At 35.9% G+C, this 24,976-nt stretch overlaps 1 protein-coding gene across 2 annotated transcripts in view; it reads left to right on the plus strand.

Annotated features, from left to right (window-relative positions):
- Positions 1 to 18,858, plus strand: part of SMCHD1 (structural maintenance of chromosomes flexible hinge domain containing 1) — a 139,266-nt gene extending 120,408 nt beyond the window's left edge. For both annotated transcript variants that reach the window (XM_064577866.1, XM_064577867.1), the window contains 4 exons: positions 2,120 to 2,291; positions 12,294 to 12,452; positions 12,738 to 12,852; positions 18,794 to 18,858. In XM_064577866.1, coding sequence (XP_064433936.1) covers positions 2,120 to 2,291; positions 12,294 to 12,452; positions 12,738 to 12,852; positions 18,794 to 18,818 — 471 coding nt within the window. In that variant the 3' untranslated portion in view covers positions 18,819 to 18,858. The remainder of the gene's footprint in view (positions 1 to 2,119; positions 2,292 to 12,293; positions 12,453 to 12,737; positions 12,853 to 18,793) is intronic.
- Positions 18,859 to 24,976: the final 6,118 nt, after the last annotated feature.

Here is a 24,976-nt window from a genome sequence, read left to right on the forward strand (position 1 = left end):
CTCATAATTCGTGTAGCAAATACTGATTGCTTTGCTTCCTAAGTTTAGAATCAAGTCTAGTAATTCCACCAGTTAAGTACTTTTCTAAAGCTTTTCTGAGAAAAGGCTTTCATGGTATCCCCTTGTAACATTGTTTTTGGTAGTGTTTGTTAGTGTTTTCTCTTCCTAAATACTTCATATTTATACTGCTTCAACCTGTCAACTCCTCAGTTTATTTTACTCCCCTTAGTCCCCACAGCACTTTTGAATAGGTATTCCTAGAGCTGAAGAACTTTTGCTCACTCACTGAATTTGCAAAAGCTATTACCTTTTTTGTCCTAATTGAGTGCTTAGAGGGTTAGAACCATAAGATTGAAGGATACTTTGAGAGTTGAAACTGTCCATTAAAGTAATATTCGCAGAATTGTTGTAGAAGGGAGCCAAACTCTCCTTTTTATTGGAGGCATGTAACTCATATTGTCAGTCTGTTAACAAGAGAATGGACAAGTCTGTAAATTAATTTGAGTATGTATGTTATTTAAGATGGTATTAAATCCTTAAAAACATTGCCTGAGTCTTGATAAATGGATAGTACATGACTCCAGTTTGTATTTTTAATGTTCACTTTTAGAAAACATGTAAATCCAAACCAAAACTAAAAAAGTAAAGATGTGATTGTTTATAGTAAAACAAAATTATAGTAAAACAAAAAGATTGATTTCACCAAAGAGTTCACCACAGATTTTCTTCAAGTAGGCATCTTACTGCATTTAAATTTTCTTTTTAAGATTTTTTTTTATTTTTAAGTAATCTCTATACCCAACATGGGGCTCAAACTTAGAACTGCGAGATCAGGAGTCCCATGCTTTACTGACTGAGCTAGCCAGGACCCCCTGCATTTAAATTTTTTAAAAAGTATCCACTTCAATGGGAAACCATTTGTAAAAGTACCTCTGAAATTATATTAAAAGAATAAATACTAGTCATGATTTTATTACATTTTTTCATTTACTACTGTTACTTTTTCATTTCTAAAAATAAAATTTAATATTTTTTAAAATTCAGAGACTAACCCCAATATTAGATTGATTAGGTATTTTTACATATTAAATTATGTTCTTCAGTCATTTAATGTATGTGTTCTATTTCATTGTGTGGATGTATCCTAATTTATGTAACTTGTTGAGACTTGCAACATTCATAGCTTTTATTAAAACAGTGTTTTAGTGCACATTGTTCACATCTGTGATTTTTCTTCAGAATAAATTCTTAGAAGTGAATTGCTGGGCCATGCAAAACATTAAGCTTTTTAATACTTACTACATTTCCTTTGGGATGTGCTGTCCCAGAATAGATTAGTACAAGAAGACCTTTCTCCCTAGCTCTCCCAACTTTCAGTGTGGTGTGTGTTAACATTTTGAGTAGTGAAAAGATCTTACTTGAATTCCACTTCTCTCATTTTACATTTTATTTTTGTCTGTTTCCTAGACTTTTTTTGAAAGACCATTCTTAAAGATCATGAAATAGTAAATCCAATGTCTTTCTTTTATTCTCTAACTTTTCTGAAGCGTCTAATTCTTCACTAACCCTTCCTACTTCCCATTCCATGACTTAGGCTTTACTACATAATTCTAGTCCTCCCAAATCTGACATTACTAGCTCTTTTTCTTCCCATAGTTGAAATTATAGTATTATCCTCTAAAGATTCAGCCCTGTGCTTTTCCATCTGTATTCTTCAGCCTCGTATTCTCTTTTTGCTTTCCTTTGGTCATCTGGAAAACTTGTATCTAACAGAAGGAAACTGAGATCGTGATGCTGCGTTGATAGTGCTGTGGTTTTCAGAGCATGGAGCTCTCCGGCTTCTCTCTTCCTTCCTCTTATCAATTAAGCCATCAGTTTGACTGTTTCCTTTTGCATCGTCACTATTCCAGTTTAGGCTGACACTTAAGTAACCTAATTCATCTCGCTGCCTCTGGGTTTTTACCCCAGTTCATCTTATATTTCACTAGCTTATTTTGTGAAAATACTAGCATGATCATGTCATTTCTAATCTCAGAACCCTTAAGTGATTTCCCCTTTCTTAGAACAACTGAGATACATTTTATAGGCTCACTAATCAATATTCATTTGCTTACAATAGGTTGTTAAAATTACACACTGTCCTACACTGCTCACCAGAGATGGAGATCGCATTCGAAGTAACGGAAAGTTTGGGGGCCTTCAGAATAAAGCTCCTCCAATGGATAAACTTCGGGGAATGGTATTTGGAGCTCCAATACCAAAACAGTGCCTGGTCTTAGGGGAACAAATAGGTAGGTTGAATAACTAATTAAATAACAATTTCTCATTTGATTTCAGGCCTTTGTCTGGGGCTTGTGTATTGATACTCTAACATGAAAAATTAACCAGTAAAAATATGAATACAATGTTTTTGTCCAGTACTTTCAACTTTCTTATATCAGGTAGTTTTGAATTATATAGAAGGTAGGTTTTCCTTCTTTTTCATTCTTCTTATCTTGAAATAAAAAAACTGTCCTTACTGAATAGATTAGTATTTCATCACATCATCATATTCTTTTTATATTAAAATTGTAACTATCTAGATTACAACTAAACTTTAATTTTAGAGTGCATGACATGACCTCGTTCCCCCATTTTCCCTTCTGCAGGCCTGTCCCCTTGTTTCTAGGCAGCCAATATAATTGCCTCTCCATCTATGCTCTGAAGTGCATATACGTTACAGTAGGTCCCCTACAGGCTATAACTTAAGAGTCTGTTTGCTCTTACTTTTATATAGTTCTAATATACTTGGGTATCTACTTTTGTAGCAAGAAAGTAGTTTGTTGTCATTGTTAACTTTAAAAAATTTTTTGACTACTCTAAGCACCTCTTAAAAGTAGAATCATACAGTATTTGTCCTTTTGTGACTGGCTTATTTCACTGGGCATAATGGCATATGTCAGAATTTCCTTTCTTTTTAGGCTGAATAATATTCTCTTGTATCTGTGTATCATATTTTCTTAACTTTTATTAAAGTATAGTATACATAGAGAAAAGAGTACAGTACATAAAGAGCTTGGTAGATTTTCACAAAATAAGCACTGCCCCTGTATTAAGGAATAGAACATGATCGACCCTGCAGAAAGTCTCTCATGCACTCTTCCAGTCCCTGCCCAGTCCCCTCTTGAAAGCATAACTTCCTTGACTTAAAACAGCATGTCTGTTTTCATACCTTATGTAAATGGAATCATGCAATGCATACTTTTTTGTATATCTGACTTTGTTCATGCAACACTGTGTATATAGTTGTTCATTTTCATGGCAGGATAATATTCCATCGTATAAATATACTGTAGTTTATTTCTTTATTCTACTGTTTAAGGAACTTGGATTGTGTTCGGCTTGGGATTATTACTTCAGCCACCAGCAATATTTAAAGTAATAGTTGGGAAAGATGTTGAAAGAAGGTTGTTTTGTGTTCTTTTATGATATGGTCAGTCAGTTGCAGCTGTTAAGAGGAGACCCAGGAGAGAGGCTCAGAAAAACAAAGTGTAGTATACTTACAGGTCTTAGAGACAGGAGGCATACCACACCACTCAGGGCCACATGGAAAAAAAACGAATGTGGTGAGGAGGCAGAAGATAAGAGCAAGGAGAGTGCTTAGGCCATAGCCTTTATTGAGGTTTCCATAGGAAAGGCAAGGCATGACAGGCAAACAGTTTAGGATTGACTAGTTTGAATAATTTCAGTGGGCTTTGGGCTTATAGGTATGGGCTCTAGGCAAAGGATGATGTTTAAGACAAAGGAATACTGCTTCTTGGGGTGCACAAGCCAGATAGAAGACGTTTGGCTCTGGATTGGTTAGTTTGCAAACCTTTCTTGCATATCATGGGATTGGTTGCAGAGAAAAAGCAATTTTAAACTAGACTATCACCACAAAAATTGTCTACTATTGATTGGCTAGCCCCATAAGGGGCAGCCTTTACCCAGCCAGAAAGGTTTTAAGATGTCAAAACATCATAATATACAGAAAATTAAAATTGTATATAATATAAAGACTCATACTTCTGCTTATGATGGCAGTGAATGCATACAAAAATCTCTGTAGACCATAAGTGAACATCTAAACAAACTGATTATAAAAAATCAGAAAAAACAATTCACTTAGGGCTAGTGAATCAACATAAAAAGCCTCAACCCATATCAGTCTAGCACTACAGTTTATGGCAGTGGTTCCCAAGCCAAAAAGAATTACCTGTGGAACTTTAAAAATGCACAGCTGTCATACTGACAATTTGCAATTTCCCTGGGCATCTGAATGTTAGTATAGCAGTGTGAAGTATTATCTATAGATCTTTGGGAAGAAAACATTTAATAAAAGATTTTTGTGCCCTTGTTGGGTTATCAAATATGTAATGTTAAGAAACAATGCAAGGATTTCAAAAATAAAAGTTACATATCCTTCCTGGTAAATATCTTCAAAAATACTATACATGCAGACTAATGATTCAGCATTAAGAACTCATTCATTAGGGGCACCTGGGTGGCTCAGTTGGTGGAGCATCCAACTCTTGATATCTGCTCAGGTCATGATCTTAGGGTCCTGAGATTGAACCCCTAAATTGGGCTCTGTATGCAGCAGGGAGTCCGCTTGGGATTCTTTCCCTCTGACCCTCCCCCAGTGCATGCACAGTCTCTCTCTCTCAGATCTTTTTCAAAAACCTCAAATATTGGGGCACCTGGGTGGTTCAGTCATTAAGCATCTCCCTTTGGCTTAGGTCATGATCCCGGGGTCCTGGGATCGAGCCCCGCATTGGGCTCCCTGCTCAGCGGGAAGCCTGCTTCTCCCTCTCCCACTCCCCCTGCTTGTGTTCCCTCTCTCGCTGTGTCTCTCTCTGTCAAGTAAATAAAATCTTTAAAAAAAAAAAACCTCAAATATTAAACTATTTAAAAAATTAAATGAGATCATTCAAGATTATTGAAATGTATAAAATACTTTTGGTTGTAAGCAGTAGCAACCAGCCCTGACCACTTTAAGCAAAACAGGAATGTACTGGCAGAAAATTGGGAGAAATCATAGATTCAAAGATTGGAAACAGCCAAAACAAAATCAAGGATAATTCTGTGACATTCAGCAACCTTGAGTTCCTTGCACCGAGACTTCAGTTTGCATTTTTTAACATGCTCAGACTCTACAACTCCTAGGAGAGGGAAATTCCCTCCTTAGTCAGCTGGCCATAGTAAAGATCAGATAGAAGAGAGCTTTGAGAAACCTTTCTTGCATATCATGGGATTGGTTGCAGAGAAAAAGCAATTTTAAACTAGACTATCACCACAAAAATTGTCTACTATTAACACAATTAAAAGCATAGTGTCTTCTAAGTAATTATTCCTACAGTGTTTTGCATTACAGTATTTGATATGAGATACCAGCAAAAAATCAGAGCATAAGATGAAAAAATGAGTATGTACAGGTTATAAAATAAGGTGATTAAAAATAAGATCTTGAATAACATGTAAATACATGAAATTTTTTCACTAGAAAGCAAAGACTTATATTTAAAAGATCTAGTCCCAGGACATACAAAAATTTTGTCATTTGTCATTTGTTGGGTGCTTAATATATGTCAGAAAGTATAAAAAAGTTAGATGAAGTGATTAACAAGAGAAACTATGGGAATTTAAATGACATGCACAGTGCCACATGATCAGGAATCTCTTATGTAAAGGTTGTGTCTATGACACTCCTTTATGTTCTTTACAAGGAATCTCCTAAACAAAATATAAAGTGAAATGAAGAGGGGTGCCTGGGTGGCTCAGTCATTAAGCATCTGCCTTCGGCTCAGGTCATGATCCCAGGGTCTTGGAATTGAGCCCCTCATTGGGCTCCCTGCTCCACGGGAAGCCTGCTTCTCCCTCTCACACTCCCCCTGCTTGTGTTCCCTCTCTCGCTGTCTCTGTCAAATACATAAATATAATCTTAAAAAAATAAAGTGAAATAAAGAATTAACAAAAATATCATGTAAACATTAAATAGAAGAAATCATCAGTAACAAGTGTTAATGCGAAAGCTAACTAACCTCAAGGCAAAGGCACTAAAAGTGCAAAGATAAATTCATTTTGATAAAAGATGTATTCCACACTATAGGTACAAAACTTAATAAACTTGATGCAATAAAATACAGAACCAAAATTTGTAAACTTATTGTAATAATAGAGATAGAAACATTGTTTTGAGGAACTATTTTTCAACGACAGGTTATTAGTCAAAAACATAAGGAATTATCACCTAATAAGTTGCATTACCAGTACTTTCTTAGGTATTTATAGCATATGTCACAAAAATTGGTCATAATTTCAAAGGGTCAAATTGCTACTCAGCTACAATAAGACTACAAATTTTAAGCACATTCTACCTAGGGTACATTTTGTAGCATAATGTAATGGAACTCTAAAAATAACTATTCCTTTCCTCCCAAAGTAACTACCCCAAATAGCGGACATTTAGAAAAAAGTATTTCATCAAAAAAGAAAAAGTTTAAATGAGCATCACGAATTAGACTTAGGAGACATGACAGCTGAGATCAAATATCAAATCTATAAGCTGAATGCTTTTATTATTAAATGAGAAAGTAAATATACTAATCATTCAAGTCAAATGTCAGGGGAAACGCTATTTCAAGAAACAGTACAACCAAATGAATTAGAAAAAAGAAAAACCTTGTACTGAATATATAATTCCTAGAGATGGTCTTTGGGCAAGAACAAATACAAGAGGAATATTGGCTCAGAGCATCTACTCAGAGATTTCTTAGATTTCTATAATATTATAAATACATTTAGCATCTCCAAATAAAATGGACTAAATTATAGAAAATTGCAAACAAAATTGCTTTAAATAAGGCATAAAGCTTACATAGACCATTACCAGAGGAAGTGTTCAAGAAGTTCATCCTTACAGTTTTTTAAAGTAAATTTTAAATATAAATTGTTGCATAATGTAAATATGGAGAATACCCAGATCATCTTATGAAATAGTACAGAAAAAGAAAACTAATATTACCACTCTTCAGCTATGTTCAGGAAGTTCTTGGCATAGTTAAATAGAAATGAGTTTAATATTAAAAGGAATAGTTAATGGCTTTATCTACAATGATTTTGCCCCCAGATGTATGTATAGCTGACTTCTTTCTTTCCGGTCTGTACTTTAGTGTTCTACCTTCAGAAAGAACTTCCTTGATGACTCTATCTGGAATTAGAAGAGTTTTTTGATATAGAAGTACTAGAATAAATGAGCAAAGAAAATATTTCGTAGTTAATTTTTTTAAGTTTGCATAAAATTTTAAAGCACCGTGAAGAGAAAGCAGAAAGGCAAATGACAAACTGGAAGAAAATTGCAACATATGGTAGACATAGGTGTTATAGCCCTACTATTAAAACAACCTTTAAAAATCAAGAAAAAAAGATTATAGAAAAATAGATGATAAATAAGCAATTGTCAGTGGAATAATAGTTAATATTTGAAGGCTTACTTATGTATTGGATACTTTGTAAAGCTTGTCACTGGAATGATTTCATTTACTGCTGCTCTCCTCATTTGATAGATGAGGATGTTGAGGCTCACAAAGGTTAGAGAACTTTCCCAAGTTTGGAACAATATATGTATTCATTTGCACGGCGAAGTGAAAGAGTAGAAAGAAAATTGTTTTATTTCTGGATTACATAATTAAGGTAATTTTCTTCTCCATTATCCTTTTCTATATATTTTTCCGGATCTGAATCAACAGTGTGTGTCATTTTTTATAATCAGAAAAGGTTCTAATTGTTTTTAATACTCATGTTCTTTGAACGAGTAATTGATCTTCTGGGGAACATGCTTAAATAAACCATCCGACATACAGACAAGACTTTTTTTTTACTCACATGAATATTGAAAATAGCACTGTTTTTCAAGCTAAACATTAGAAATGTTAAATGCTTTAATTGAATTTAGAATCTGGGAAATGCCTATTACAATGTTGAAAGTGGTTAGAACATATAAATGCAAATATGTTATATGTTAAAAATTAAACCTGCAAACTTTGTGGAATGAAAAACAAGATGATAGACCTACTGATTTTTTTCCCCCAATCTTCCTTTTCTATATTATTCCAAGTTTTTTATAGAGATCGTATAGGTAGAAATACTTCTTAAGAAAAAGCATTAAAATAACTCTGGACATTGTAGAAGCCAAGATACGAAAGAAGAAAGTTGTTAATAGCAACTGAAGAAAAGAAAATCCTTTTAAAATAACCAATAATTAGTTAATGTATAGCTTATTATTGTGACATCATCAAACTCTTTAACACTTTTATTATATCCATATATTCCAAATATGTATTATATGTGTGGCCAGCTTAGAGATTATTATACCATCATTCTACTTAACCTCTCAGTTATTACTATTGATTTATTTTGTTGTTGTTGTTGTTGTATATTAAGTAAAACCATTCTTAGTGTTTTTAGAAGTAGTGACCAAGATTAGTTAAGTGCTGTAGTTTTCAGGGCAGTGATATTTTGTTTTGCTTTATTATGGAAATAAATAAAGCAGTAACAATGAACTCCCATGAACCTATCATCTAGCCACTCTTATTTCATTCATAATCCTCTTGTCTCACAACTTGCCTCTGGCCTCCTCTCCCCAGGTGGATTATTTTGGAATAAATCAGGCGTTCTAGTATATTTTCCCTTTTTTCCTCCTCCTACTCATAAGTGCTTATCAGGTTTTGCCTAATAAAGTTCTTAGAATCATGTAGAACATAAAAGTTTGAAGAGACCTAAATATTTAGTAAAGTCTGCTTACTGCTTGAATCTTCTAGTAGTAAAAAAGCTGCTGCTGCCTTCTGAGCAAACTTTAAATACTGCCTAATACCAGCCCTTCAGATATACTTTCAGTTCCTTTATATTATTTTTAGTAGCTTTGCTTACATGGTCATTCGTCAGGATACATTGAAATAATCTCTTTCTTTAATATGTATCATACAGAAATTAATGCGTTGTATTTTGAGCTTTCTCTCCTTCGTATAAATTAATTTTTTAAAGTATTTTCTGTGTTCACAGTAAAGCTTCATGTTTTTTGCCCAGGTAATTGAATTGAAATTTTCAGACAACATATAAATGTCTGAAATGATTCAAAATTGTTTACAAACAAAATTAATTGTGAATTTTGAATTTTTTTTCTCTTTGGCAAAATTCTATTAAATGAGTTAGGAAAGACTTTTATAGACACCATAGTAAGTAGAAGTTACATTTCATGTACAAAAAATTGGGGGTTAATAGAGTATATTAAGTTAAGCTGCTAAAGGGTGCCTGGCTGGCTCAGTTGGTGGATGCAAGTCTTGATCTCAGGGTTGTGAGTTTGAGCCCCATGTTGTGCATAGAGATTACTTAAAAAATTTAAAAATATAGTACTGCTAGAAAATCACTGCTTCCAACAGATATGATCATTACCTTAAAGCTTTCAAAAACGCACCCTTGATAAAATACTGAATTTTCAAAAAGCTTAACTTTCTGTAAATTACTATGTCTAAAAATGTATTATAGTATTCAGGTTTGAGACTATTTTTTGTCTGATTTATTAGACAGTAAATATTAAATGCAATGATTGTACTCTAAATCAGGGGTCAGCAAATTAGTGGACAAGAATGCTTTATACAGTTTTAAATGGTTACATTCTAAATGTATAAATACCCTCATAATACCCTCAATTTTGCCTCTTGGCTCACAAAGCCTCAAATTTTGCTATCTGGCCCTTTGACACTCTGGTCACACACAGAGATGATCAATATGCATGGGAAAGGACATACAAACACCAAATATTCACCGTACACACTAGTTTACATATAAAACTATGGAAGAAATTAAGAGTCTGAGTATATTAGATATAACATGAAATATAAGATGAAATCTACACTTTTTAATGGTCAACAACAGAGTTTGGAAAAGAACTAGCATTCTGATGAGCGAGCAAATACTCATGTACATCTGTGTATGCTCATAAATATATTCATATATTTAAATACAAATTCTGTATATAACTAAGCAATGACAAGGTCCTTATGATCCTTAATTCTTTATGACTTTTTGAGAACTTTTAAAGGTATCTAGAAAAAATATTAGTTTTCTAGTCTGATGTGGTACTTCTAATTTCATAGTAATGTAATGTTTTCTTACTTTACATAGTTCATTCTTTACATAGTGAAGTGCATTCTTTACATAGTAAAACACTGCAAAACAATACTTATTTTGTATGTGAACGAGTTACAAAATTATGTCCAGACCCATAGATCAATGATGCTGTACTTCTTCAGAAGATAACGCACAAAACTTCAGGCCATTAGAGCTTGATATCCTTTTTTTTTTAAGTTTTTATTTAAATTCTAGTTAACATACAGTGTAATACTAGTTTTGGGTGTACAGTATAGTAATCCAACACTTACAGACAACACCAGTGCTCATTCCAAGTGTCTTCTTTAATCCCCATCGCTATTTAACCCATCCGCCCACCCCCTTCCCCTCTGGTAACCATCAGTTTATTCTCTATAGTGATGAGTCTGATGTCCTATTTCTTAATAAGTTATGAGGGTCTTCCACCTTTAAATACTCAAATTAGTATATTCAAGCACTTTAATAGACAGTGGTCCTGTTATTTATAAGCAGAAAGATGGAATGTTAAATATTTCCCATTAAACGCAGCACTAACAGGTTCATATTTTATGCACAAGATAGACAGTAGCAACTTTTTTTTTTTTGTCCAGGATCTGTTTAATGAAACAGACTGTGTTTAATGATTCCACAGGGAATTAAGTGCAGTTAAGCTATTAATCAGGCCCTGGTTCCTCCCAAGGGAGGAGGGAGCACAGAGGGGCCCTGACAGGCCCTCATGGGTGACAGTTCCAGCAAAACCGGCACCGTGACCCATGGTCTGGGGCTCAGCATGCCTTTATGACCCTCTGTGAAGGGGATCCTGTGTTCATCAGGGCTTTTGTTTTTAATTTTTATTCTTCTTTCCAATGAAGTAGTTCAAGAGCTCCCAGGGAGGAATCTGGGGGGTAAGCAAACAGCTGTTGCTGAAGCAGCCTGGGGGGCTCGAGTGTGGTTGGCGGGAAGCTCTGACCCAGCTGATAGGACATGAGGGGATGTGTCTTGGTGACGCCAGGGCACCCCATCAACAATCCTCATGACAGCAGTCGGCATTGAGGGAGCACCTCCTGGGTCTCAGGCCCAGGGCTGGGGTCCTTGCCCCTCTGCTACCGTTCCACCTGCACATCCAGGATGCAGGTCTTAGTGCAGTTGTTTTGCCGATGGGTAAACTGAGCCACGGGAGACCGACTGAAGTCCCACCCTGCCACAGCTAATATAGAGAGGAAGGGGGTTGTGAATGCTGCCAATGATCTGTGCACAGACCCCGAGTCTTAGACGACACCCGAAGTGAGCAGTGGTCGACTAGGAGCTGAAGCTGATCCGAAGGGCTTGCTAGGAGGGCAGGAGCCAGGCTCAGTCTGGATAGACAGGGTTCAAATCCTGTCTTGGGCAAGCACGGTGTGGCCTGGAGCAACTGGCTTCATGGCTCCAAGCCTCCTTTCCCTGCCGCGTGTAAAATGGGGCTAGTGATCCCCACTTTCCAGGCTTCTTGGGAGCAGAAAATGTGAAGGGACACAGGAGGTGCTCAGGCCCCATACGCTCCCATCCCAGGGCCGTCTGCCATCAGCAGAGGGGCTGTGCTCCAGCCCATCTGCACCCAAGGCTGGGGCCACCCTCTGCCAGGACCCTGACCACGATGCAGACGGGTCCCTCTTCCTTGCGGGGGCCTTGTGCATCCTCCTGCACAACATGACCCCGAGATCAAGAGTCACATGCTCCAACTGAACTGAACCAGGCACCTCTAGCCGTACTATATTTAATGCATTTGCCACCCTCCCTCAACTTGTCTGTATGGAATTACATTGAATAATGAATATCAGATAGAATGTAAACATTGAGAGAGTGATCCAATTCACAGAGCACTTTTACATAGAAAACACTTTACTGACACAGAAATCTATTGAAGTCAAGCAATTGAAGAAAATTAAAATTTAGCAAGCACTGGTTTTGTGCTAGGGTCTAAACTGCATTTTTATTTTGTCTGTTTACACTGAACCAAAGTCTTGTGGCTTTAGAAGTAGATCCCACATGTTACTATAATATAATACCCAGTGTTGCTAATTCTTCTTTCCTCAAACACTGACTTGATACGTATCAGTCGTTTTAATCAGACATCTTTGGTTTCTTTGCAGATCTTCTTCAACAGTATCGTACTGCTGTGAACAAGTTGAACAGTGTGATCGAGGACCTTAACCGTCAGTTAGAGTACCTTCACACTCCTGATATGAAGAAGAAAAAACAAGAACTTGATGAACAAGAGAAAAATCTGAAACTAATTGAGCAAAAACTAGGTTTATGGCTTCTTTTTGTTACTTCTACTTTCTTTGCATGAAGACAGATATTTATGATTAGAGTTCAACTCCAAGAAGAAAGAGGGTGAATGATCCATGACTTAAGTCGACACTCTTGTCCTCCAAGTCACCTGATAAGTGGTTGTAAGGTCTTCTCTTAGCAGGAATAGTAGGAAGGATTCTCAGTATTATTAATTCGTTTTCTATAAATGAAGATAGATTTGCTTTTCTTATAATAATCCCAGTCTTTTAAAAGTTCATTTTCAACATTTTCTGTCTTTATAGGTATGACTCCCACACGTAAGTGTAATGACTCATTGCGCCATCCAGCAAAGGTTGAAATGACAGATTGTCCAGTTCCTCCTAAAAGAATGAGAAGAGAAGCTTCAAGACAAAATAGGTGAGTTTATTGTGACCTGAGAGTTATCACTGGGTAGTTTATCAAAGCTCTTGAGTCATCATACTTAAAAACCAGCACGGGGGTGCCTGCGTGGCTCAGTCAGTTGAGCATCTCACTCTTGATTTCTGCTCGGGTTGTGATGTCAGGTTCGTGGGATTGAGCCCCACAGAGAGTCCTCTGCACTGAATGTGGAGCCTGTTTGGGATTCTCTCTCTTCTCCCTCTGCCCCTCCCCATTCACACTCCCTCTCTTTGTTTCTCTAAAAAATAATAATAATAAACTTCTTAAAAAAATAAAAATAAAAGCCAGCATGAATTTATTTCTGATTTCCCCCTTGAGCCAGAATTAGGGGTTTTGTTTTATTTTGTTTGAAAAAACTAAGTGGGGGCACCTGGGTGGCTCAGTTGGTTAAGCGACTGCCTTCGGCTCAGGTCAAGATCCTGGAGTCCCGGGATCGAGTCCCACATCGGGCTCCCTGCTCGGCGGGGAGTCTGCTTCTCCCTCTGACCCTCCCCTCTCATGCTCCCTGTCTCCCATTCTCTCTCTCAGATAAATAAATAAAACCTTTAAAAAGAAAAAAAAAAAAAACTAAGTGATGAATAATGAAGATAAAACATAATTATATTCTCCTAGGATATTCCAGTTTTCTAAATTATTTTTGCTAATTATTTGGAAATGTTTATCATTTATGTTTTGTTTAAAATCAGTGTTAAAATTGAAATTGCTTTTCTGTTGTTTGGCTTACCTTGCAAATACACTACATTCTGCTTCATAAGATCAGCAGCTTGCTAAATTAGAATATACAAAACCATTTCTATGTTATTTATTTAAAAATCGCTTATAATAGTTGGTTTGGAAAATCAGATACCATTTACATAGCACACTAAAATCCCAGCAAAGTTATCTGCAACCTAACTCAATGGTAAGAAAACTGTCCTTTTGGGGTGCCTGGGTGGTCAGTCGGTTAAGCATCTGCCTTCGGCTCAGGTCATGATCCTAGAGTCCCAGGATTCCTGGGATCAAACCTTGCATCAGGCTCCCCGCTCAGCGGGGAGTCTGCTTCTCCCTCTGACCGTCCCCCCTCTCATGCTCTCTCTCTCTCTCTATCTCAGATAAAATCTTTAAAAAAAAAAAAAAAAGCTGTCCTTTTTAGATTAGATGTAAGTAAGGCCATCCTGTAGGAAGATACTGTGGTACTGGGGTTTCTTGTACATTATTTCAAAAGGTTTAAATAGGAACTCTGCCTGAAAAAGTGTCTACTATTGACCTCAGGGGAGTTTCTTTGAGACTGTGGTGTTTGGAATTGGTGTTCCATGCCCTATCCATCTACATAATTCTACATTTATTCAATAATTACTTGAAAGCTCATTTTGGGTTATACGTTGCTGGGTGAGTAAAAGTAGCATGGTTCTTGCTCCCCCATGGATCTCTATAATCCTGTGCAGAAGGACAATTCGAAAAAGTAAGCATTTTCCTGTGTACAAAATAATGTTAAGTTCTATGAAAGAAAAAAGGATGAAATGATATAAAATGGTGGGGAAACTATATTGGTTGTCAGGAAAGATTCATTTTAGCAGAGAACTGAAGGATGAGAAGCTACCAGCCAAATAGGGGATTGGTTTCAGTCAGAGGGAAAAAAATAGATATGAAAGTTCTGAGAAAGAAGCAAGTATGGCATGTTTGAGGAACAGAAAAGATGCTTGTGTGGCTGAGGCATGGGAGGGGGGAGAAGCAAGAATGTTTGGAGAGGTGGGCAGAAGCCAGATTATCTGCACTCCCAAAAGAGAAATCTGTGTTGCACAAAATTTTGAGGTAAAATTCTTTATCTCATTGATATCTCTTGAGTGCCTAATATTGTGTGCAAGTTGGGGTGGGGGAGTGTCTTGGAATAGCTGCTTTTAAAGTAAATTGAGGAGAGCTACTGAAATGATAATGAGATTATAAGAATACAGTAGTCATCAACATGAAAGAGGTATTTCCACACATGGTTATATGAATGATGTGTATTTATTATGAGTACACAATATATAGAAACTATTAAGCTGACCACTGAAAGTGTGTTGGGGCAGTACAGCATCAGAAAGAATATTTGCAGTGGATTTAAACACCTATAATTTTTACAAATCATGAGTTCAAAATGATGCAAAAGAATCCTCACTGATGATCATTGGCAATTGCTAGAGCACCAACTCATTATAAAAATTGATATATCCATATAGTAAAGACATGTTCTTTTTTTTTTTTTTAAGAAGTATTATTTTAGAGCGAGTACATCTGGGGGGGGGGTAGGAAGAAGGAGAGAAACAGTCTTAAGTAGACTCCGCACTAGTGGGGAGCCTGATGGAGGGCTCAGTCTCAATACCCTGAGATCATGACCTGACCTGAAACCAGGAGTCAGGCCCATAACTGCACCAGCCAAGCACCCCCTTTCTTTCTTTCTTTTTTTTTTTTTTAAAGATGTGTTCTTACTTAAATGAATGTTTTTCAGGGTAGCCAGATAATTGAAGAAAGTTCTTTTTTTGTGTGTGTGGCGAAGCATAAGGTAGTATGTAGTGATTCATCAGTTGCATATAACACCCAGTACTTATTACATCAAGTGCCCTCTTTAATGCCAATCACCCAATTACCCCATCCCCCCACCCACCTCCCCTCCAGCAACCTCATGTTGTTCCCTGTAGTTTTAGTTTTTAAGATTTTATTTATTTACAAGAGCGAGCACAGAGGGAGGGGGAGAAGCAGACTCCTTCTGAGCAAGGAGCCTGATGTGGGACTCAACCCCAGGACCCTGGGATCATGACCTGAGCCGAAGGCAGCCGCTTAACTGGCAGAGCCACTCAGGCACCCCTGTTCCCTGTGGGTTAAGAATCTCTTATGGTTTGCTTCCCTGTCGCCATTTTTATCTTATTCTTCCTTGAAGGAAGTTGTTTTGTTTTTTTTTTAACTAAGATTTTATTTATTCATTTGTCAGAGAGTGCACAAGAAGGGAAAAGTGACAGGCAGAGGGACAAGCTCAGCAGGGAGCCTGCTTCTCCCTCTCTCTCTCTCTGCCTGCCACCCCCCCCACTTGTCTGTCACATAAATAAAATCTTTTAAAAAATTTCTTTTTATAAAGAACAAAGAGGCATGATAAAATTGCAACATGATTTTGCCACCCCTAATAAAATTAATAGATCTAGGCAATAATAATAGATACTCAAATGATTAGGTAAAAAGTTGTTGGGGAAACTAAATAATGGAAAGATCAGATTGATATACCTGAATCCACTGATTGATCTTAGCAACACTAAAAGCAGGACATTTGCTATTATGTGACTGAGTAGGAAGTAACCTGAATCCAATGAAGCTTCTAGGTGTTTCCCAACTGAGGTTCTGTGGAAGAAGTAAGCACTCCAGAAAACTATTTTCCCTATGGTATGTAAATGGTAACCTCGATGCTTGGGAGGAGGTTAATTCATTGCAAAGAATAGATACTATAAGACAGAAGAGGTTAAATCTCTCACAAATTGAAAACAGTTTGATTTAACTACAAGTGTACAGGAAATAAAGGGAAGTTTATAGGGGAAATGATACCACCAGGAAATATCAGCCAAATCCAGAACGTCAAGAATGGGACATAGTACAGGGCAAATGACTGATTTTGTTAATAAATTGGTGCCATAAAAGAAGGATAGAAAGAAGAATGAACTGTTTGATGTAGAATAAAAGTGATTGAAAGGTATAAGAATCAAATGCAATGTGAAGTCCTTGTCTGGATTCACATTTGAATCTTTAAGATGACAACTTCGAAAAAAATCGGAGAAATTTTAGATATATTAAGGAATTATTTTGTGTATAACAGCATCATAGTATTTACATTAAAATAAATATATCCTTAGAAATGTGTACTGAGGTATTGGTTAAATAACGTGATGTCTGGGGTATACTCTGAAATACTGCTAGAGAGGTAGAAAAGTGACAGGATATCAAAACAAGATTGGGCAAAATATAAAATTACTGCAGCTTGAAATAGGAATTCATTATATTATTCCTTTTATTTTCATGTGGGTTTACTATAGGTTTTTTTGCAGTTTATTTACTTGCTCAAACTCATGACCCCAAGATCAAGCATCACATGCTTTTCCGACTTAGGTACAATATTAAGTACCAGCACCCCATATTTCCAGTTTTCTAAGAGACCAGGGAGCAAACTCCTGCCAAGCAGTTCCAGACTAAAGTTACATATTCTTGAAGCTGCACTATAGCCTCAGCACTGAATTAGCCCCAAACCTTGCCGTTACTACAGTACAACTACACGTCACTGATTTGAATCTTGTTAATTAAGATTTTGCAGCAATTCAGAGGTGGTATGGGCTAGAGTTGATTTTAGTTTATTATTTTGTTGTTAGTAGTGGTCGTATCTTTTCATTGAAGTCACACATGTAAATACATCAAGTGGTTTGTAAGATTTAGTGTTGTACTGTAATGTGAGCCACATGTGTAATTTAAAGTTTCCTGGGAGGGGATGCCTGGGTGGCTCAGTCAGTTAAGCTTCTGCCTTCAGCTTAGGTCATAATCCCAGGGTCCTGGGATTGAGTCCCGCATGGGGCTCCTTGCTCAGCGGGGAGCCTGCTTCTCCCTCTGCCTGCTCTGCCTGCCGCTCCCCCTGCTTGTGCTCTCTCTCTCTGACAAATAAATAAATAAAATCTTTAAAAAATAAAAAAATAAAAAGTAAAGTTTTCTGGGAGCTAGATTAAAAAGAAAGAAAAAAAACTGAGATTTATTTTAATAATTGATTTTTTTGAACCTAGTACATAAAATATCATTGCAGCATGTAAACAGTGTAAAACATTTCTTGAGATTCTTTAAATTCTCTTTTCATACAAAGTCTTAGAAATTCAGAAGACAGCAAATCTCTAAGAACTAGTTACATACATGGCAAGTGCTCTGGAGCTATACATGGCTAATGGTTAACCCAAATTGGAGAGCACAGGTATGAAAGAGAGCTTATGATAATGAAATCTTACATCCAGTGCATCCTCACCCATCCCGTTCCCCAGAAGCAACCTTTGCTTTAACTATTTAGTTTCAGTTATTCTATTGTTGCCTCCCTATTTTTTACACACTCTGCCCGTCTTATCAGCTTTAAGACAGTACGGTTCACCCAACCCCTTGGTGTGGACGTCCATATTGCCTGACGCACCTAATGACTTTTGGACTGCAGGGGGCAGGGGCAGAGGGAGAGGGAAAAGCAGGCTCCCTGTTGATCATGACCTGAGCCGAAGGTAGTCACTTAACCGATTTAGCCACCCAGGCACCCCATAAATTACTGTTTAATTGGTAATTCTCATTCCTAATCTCTGCCAGTTCTCCATAGATCTTGAACTAATAAATCTTGCACAGTCGCAAAAACTGTAGAGTATCTGAAACAAAAGTATCTTGGGGTGCCTGGGTGGCTCAGTCTGTTAAGCATCCGACTCTTGATTTCAGCTCAGGTCATGATCTCATGTTCACTGTGTTCATCTCTATATTAATGGAATTATGGGTATTTTTAAATGTTTTTCCTTTTGCTTGTCTTTATTTTGTGACTTTTCTGAAATAAGCATTATAATTCTTGTTTATTTTTAAAATAGTAATTTCATTTAAGGAGAGGGGAAAAGAAAAATGAAAATCTTCAGTTTGGGGGTCTGAGATACACCATTCCAAAGAACTGTGGTACAAATTGCTTAATCTTTATATGTTAAGTACTGCTTTTATTTTGAGGATTTCTCTCTCTCTCTTTTTTTTTTTTTTTTGGCATGCATGTGACAAATAATTATATACAAGGATTTAGTTTAAATGTTTATACCAAGAATTATCATAATTAATGGAACATAGTTCCATTGGATATTTAACCATCTAGGTCTGCTGAGGGAGTTTAGGAAAACTGTGGTACATAAAAATTTATTTTTTCCACATTGACCAGGATTATAACCAAATCAGATGTGTGAACAATTACTGAGAAGAGGGGGCCATTGGTCTCATGAAGAATGCCCTGCCTTCTGCAGCTCTGTTTCAGAAGACCAAGAGGGTGACTTACCAGACTGTTATTTCTGGGGACGATACAACTATCTGGGCATGCATTTCCATGTCAATCCAGATGGGACTGAAAACAGCCATTCAATTTTATGAATCTCACTGGACATTGTGGATTTACTGGAATTATTCCAGTCATCATGCCCTTTGGTTGTCATTATCTTGCAAATGTGTCAGAGGAAAATGTGCAAATATGGCAGTGACTATAAAACTGGCACATGGCATTTATTAATCCTGAAGAAAAGCATATGTACTATTTTTCAGTATGATTATCATGGATATGCTAGAACTATTTCTTGAAAACAAACCTTTTTATTACTTCTGTGTGAATTTATTTAACAAAACTGTTTTGTCTGTTGTGTCTAAGGAAAGTCCTAGAGGTTAGATATTTAATTGTAAATATGTGAGGACACCCTTAATGAAGAATTCAGAATAAAAATAGAAAAAGCACAGGTATCTGGGAATTCAAATGTTAAGATACATGAGAAAATGTTAAACTGATGAGTGAATTTGTGACAGCAGTAGCATTTTAAATTTCTAAAGATTTATCCTGTGTATATATACATAAAAACAGCAGCACCAATTTTTATAAGTATTGTTTGACTTTAATACTAGATGATATAGTCTCAGCCTTAATTCTACATTTTCATTATTTTGTAATTTTTATTACTATTTTTAAAGAGTTAAAGAAGTCGTACACTCCCACATTAATGTAATAGTCTGCTAGAAAGTTGCTGCAAAAACGTTCGAGTTGTGTATTAATTCAAGCTAATGTATGTCAATATATATGTCTTTGTGTAAGTCCAGGACTATTGGTTTGTGAAGTTATTTTGTAAGGAAATGCTTTTGGTACAGTTTTGTGTCCCAGGAAATGTGTGTGTTTTTTAATCCTTTCTGAATATACAGTGAGGTTAATAAAGAGGATTGTTTCTTCCCTATTAAATGTGTTTTCCTTTTTAACATTGAAAGCTCTATAAAAGATTACCTTGGTAAAAGCTATTACAATATTGATCTATCTTTATAATTGGAAGTCATTTAACTCTTTTGTTGATGAAGGAAACAAATTGGCAATAACTTAGCTAAAGGAAAGATTGGATTCCTTTTAAATGATACTAGTTCTTACTAGTTAAATGATAGTGCCAAAAAAGAGTTCCATCTTCCAAATTGTGTATACTTTTGACTGTATGACTTAGTTATTTACAAGCACTATGAAATGGGTGAGATTGTTATTTTTTAGTACGTAACTTTCAAATAATACTTGTTAGTAAAAAGGTTGCATTTGTGTTTCTTATACTGTCAAAATATCTTCAGTTATATCAGCTAAATATTTTCATGGGATCATCTCTTCCTCTTCATGACTATGTAATTATATTTGTAAAATTATGTTAATTTAAGATATTTTTTTGCAAGTCTGTTGAACACCTAGTATTTCTTTTGACTCAAAAAGAGGTTGCTACTTTTCATTGTCACATATAGGTTTAAATTTAGGAATAGATCGGTAGCAACATTAAAATTCATTGTAGGACATTTGGCCTTAAAATATTATCTTAAATATAAAGTGATGTTTCTCCAAATCTGGCTTTGTGCAAGCAATTATTTCATTTACAGATTCATCAGTAACCTGAATGTGAAGATATCTTACTGTTTGAAATTAATTACCTTTTGGAGAGTGATCAAATTGGTGTTACAGAATCACCTATCCCAGCAACAAACAATTCATAGTATAGACAGACATTCTTAATATATTTTATGATAGGAAGCCTAAATTCAAGATAAAATAATGTCTGATAATATAAAATAGATTCCCAGTATTCTGATTCTTTAGACCATGCTCCAATAAACAAATGTGCAATAGAAAATATTAGTAATTATATCTCCGTAAAGTACTGTATTTAAATCTTTGCAAATAGCATTTGCATACATTTACCTTTCTCACCTGTGTTTCTCCCCCACAGTTTTTTTTTTTTTAAGATTTTATTTATTTGGGGGCGCCTGGGGGGGCTCAGTCATTAAGCGTCTGCCTTCAGCTCAGGTCATGATCCCAGGGTCCTGGGATCGAGCCCCGCATCAGGCTCCCTGCTCTGCGGGAAGCCTGCTTCTCCCTCTCCCACTCCCCCTGCTTGTGTTCTCTCTCTCTCTGTGTCTCTCTCTCTGTCAAATAAATAAATAAAATCTTTAAAAAAAAAAATTTTGTCAGAGGGAGAGAGAGTGGGCACAAGCAGGGGGAGTGGCAGGCAGAGGGAGACGCAGTCTCCCTGCTGAGCAAGGAACCCACTGCAGGACTTGATCCCAGGACCCTGGGATCATGACCTGAGCCGAAGGCAGACGCTTAACTGACTGAGCCACCCAGGCGTCCCTGTCACCACAGTTACTCTTATTTTTTAATTCTTGAGAAAAATAGAACATTGCATCTCATTTTTCTGTATTTTTATTTTAGTAAGTTTTATTTTAAGAAGAATTGTGTACCTTGACTACTTGATAGTCCATTGGTGTACTTAAATATATTTAATTGGAATTCAGTTTTAGACTTTAAAATAGCAGGAATAAAACAATATAGAATGAGACCATTACTTTTTTTTTTTTTAAGATTTTATTTATTTATTTGAGAGAGAGAGCACATGAGAGGGGGGAGGGTCAGAGGGAGAAGCAGGCTCCCTGCCGAGCAGGGAGCCCGATGCAGGACTCGATCCCGGGACTCCAGGATCATGACCTGAGCCGAAGGCAGTCGCTTAACCGACTGAGCCACCCAGGCGCCCCGAGACCATTACTTATGTTGTGCTAGAAATTAAAGACAATATTTAAAAGCCAGGGGAATCTTTGTATTCTTACATCATTTAGATATGAGTTCTGTGATATATTTAGTGATAAACGGTTAGCAAATTTAGTGAAAAAATTTATTTCCGTGCTTTTATAGACCAGAAGTATGTTTTGATTTGTTAAACTTGTTACGTATTTCCTCTCTTCAGTAGTTTTGCAGAGTGAATTACTTCTTTGAAGAACTGACAAGTCAATCATGGATCCTTTTGTCAAATACTAATGAAAAATCAAAAGAGTTATAAACCAATCAGATCTGTTTAAAAGTAATATATTGAGCTTTGGCTACATTTGTATTAAATATTCAGGTGCTAATTGCCTAATATTTTTTATAGTAGAATTTAGATTATTAGATAATGGAATTTAGAATGGAATGTGAATTTCATAAGATATTTATAAATATGAATCCTGAGATGATTCAAAATGTAAAACCAAAAAGTTGGCCTTAGTTGTTTGAAATACAGAATGATTTTTATTGCAACATTTATAAATTCATTAATTTAGCAAATACTTACATCTGCTGTTTTGCAAACCAGTGTGTCTAACTTGGGGCAGAAGATAATAGCTACCAATTAATGAGTAACATGCTGAATAAAACATTTACATGTTATTTACAGAAGACACAAGATTAAAAACAGATTAAAAAGATGGAAAAGGATACATGCAAACAGTAATCACAGCAAATTTGGAGTGATACTAATAGACAAAATTAAAACATGTTATTAGAGATAAAGAGGGACATTTTATAATGATAAAAGGGTGAATCCATTAGGAAGATAATAACAGTTATATGTGCATCTAATGACAGAGTACCAAAATACATGAAGCACAAACTGACAGAAATGAAGAAAGACAATTCAGCAATAATAGTTGGAGACCATATGCCCTGTTTTCAATTATGGATAAAACAACTATACCAAACACAATAGAAGATGTGGACACTATAAACCAACTAGACTTAACAGACATCTAGAACATAGCACCCAATAACAATATATATTCTTCTCAAGCCCACAAGAATATTTCTCATGATGACCATAGACTAGAGCATAAAACCTTTAAAAATTTAAAAGGACAAAAAATAGGTTCTCTGATCACAATGCAATCAAATTTGAAACAGATAACAGGGAAAACTGGGAAACTCACAATATATGGAAATTAAACAAGACGACTCCTAGGTAACCAATGGATCAAAAAATTTTTTTTAATTATGAAATATTTTGAGATGAGTGAAAACACACAACATATCAGAATTTATGGGATGCAGCTAAAGCAGTGCTTAGAGGGTAACTTAGAGCTGTAAATGATAGAGAAAAGATCTCAATAACCTAATCTTTTACCTTAAAGAGAAAACTAAACTTTAAGCAGGAAGAAAATAGAGGTTAGGGTGGAAGTGAGTAGAATGAAATAAAGACTAGAAATACAAGAAAAAAAGGTAATGAAACCAGAAGTTTTTTTGAAAAGATCAACAAAATTGATAAAATTTTGACCAAGAAATGTAGTTTTGACCAAGAAAAAAAGAATATACTGAATGGAGACAACAGTTGACTCTTGAACAACATGGGGATTAGGAGCACCAAACCCTGCCCCCCCACACACACACACTTTCAAAAATCATAAAACTTTGACTCTCCAAAAACTTAATCACCTATTGTTGACCAGAAATCTTACTGATAACAGTTGATTGACACATTTTGTGTGTTACGAATTACGTACTGTATTCTTACAATAAGGTAAGCTAGAAAAGAGAATGTTAAGGTCATAAGGAAGAGAAAATATGTTTATGGTACTGTAGTTAGTATACTGAAAAAAATTTGCATATACATGGACCCATGCAGCTCAAATTTGTATTGGTCAAGGGCCAACTTTATAGTAGAATCAGAAATTAAAGAGACATTACTAATAACCTTACATAAATAAAAAGGATTATAAAGGAATACAATGAACAATTATATGTGAACAAATGAGATAACTTAGATGAAATAAATTCCTAGAAAGATACAAGCTACTGGAACTGACTCAAGAAAAAATGGACAACTGAATAGACCTATACAAGTGACAAGATTGGATCAGTAATAAAAAACTCACAAAAGCCAAGGCCCAAATGGCTTTACCACAGAATTCTGCTGAACATTTAAAAGAGTAATACCAACACTTTTTTTTGTAGATCATATGCTATTTAATAAAAGATAGAAATAATGAAGTTCATTCTCTTTTCCTTTTTAGTATTTGCTTAAAGAGAAAAATCTTGAAATTTGCAAGGATTTCTGATGCCAGGAAATCATAAAATGTAAGAGAATATTTAGCAATCAGGGTGGCTTAGCTCATGGCAATCAGCATATGTCCAACTATGATTTGCATTCCACTTACTCAAGCTGAGATATCCTTGCTTAGGTTGAACATACTGTGAGTATAAGATCTCTTTTTCTAAGAAATAAGATGGAGTCTTAGGATAATGGCCTCAGTGAATTGGTAAGTTAGCTATCTCCAAATTTTGGTGATTTCCCCAGTTCTTCCATAATGTCTCAGTGCTCTAGCCATCATCTGGTAAGTCATGGTCTTCTGGTTGTCTTTTCTTTTCCACCAAAGTTGGGCAAGTTTTTCTTTGTTTTGTTTTTGTTTTTTAAGTAATCTCTATAAAGCTCAAACTCATGACCCTGAGATGAAGAGTCGCATGCTCTTCTGACTGATCCAGCCAGGTGTCCCCTTTCCTTTGTTTTTTGATACAAACAGACGCCTTTGGTTTTATCTACCCACTGAATATAAAATGCCATCTCAGGATTACACAGAGATTCATGAAGGTATTCAAATAGGTGGAGCTTCTTCCTGCCTTTGCTTCCCTTTTGCTGGAGAACAACAGGTTGTACTAGCTGGTTTTCAGGAATGTTTAGCAGACAATAGGATCCAGACAATAGGAGCCATTAAAAGGATTATTCACCATGACCAAGTAGGATTTATTCCTGGGCTGCAAGGATGGTTCAACATCCGCAAATCAATCAATGTGATACACTACATTAATAAAAGAAAGGACAAGAATCATATGATCCTCTCAATAGATGCAGAAAAAGCATTTGACATAGTACAGCATCTTTTTTTTTTAAGATTTTATTTATTTATTTGAGCAAGACAGATAGCATGTGCAGGGAGGAGAGGTAGAAGGATGCTTAACCGACTGAGCCACCCAGGCACCCCTACAGCATCCTTTCTTGATTAAAGCTCTTCACAGTGTAGGGATAGAAGGAACATACCTCAGTATCAT

The sequence above is a fragment of the Mirounga angustirostris genome, unplaced genomic scaffold (genome assembly GCF_029215605.1).
Source record: "Mirounga angustirostris isolate CCGP_5_RB_7025 unplaced genomic scaffold, mMirAng1.0.hap1 SCAF_14, whole genome shotgun sequence".
Classification (NCBI taxonomy): Eukaryota; Metazoa; Chordata; class Mammalia; order Carnivora; family Phocidae; genus Mirounga; species Mirounga angustirostris.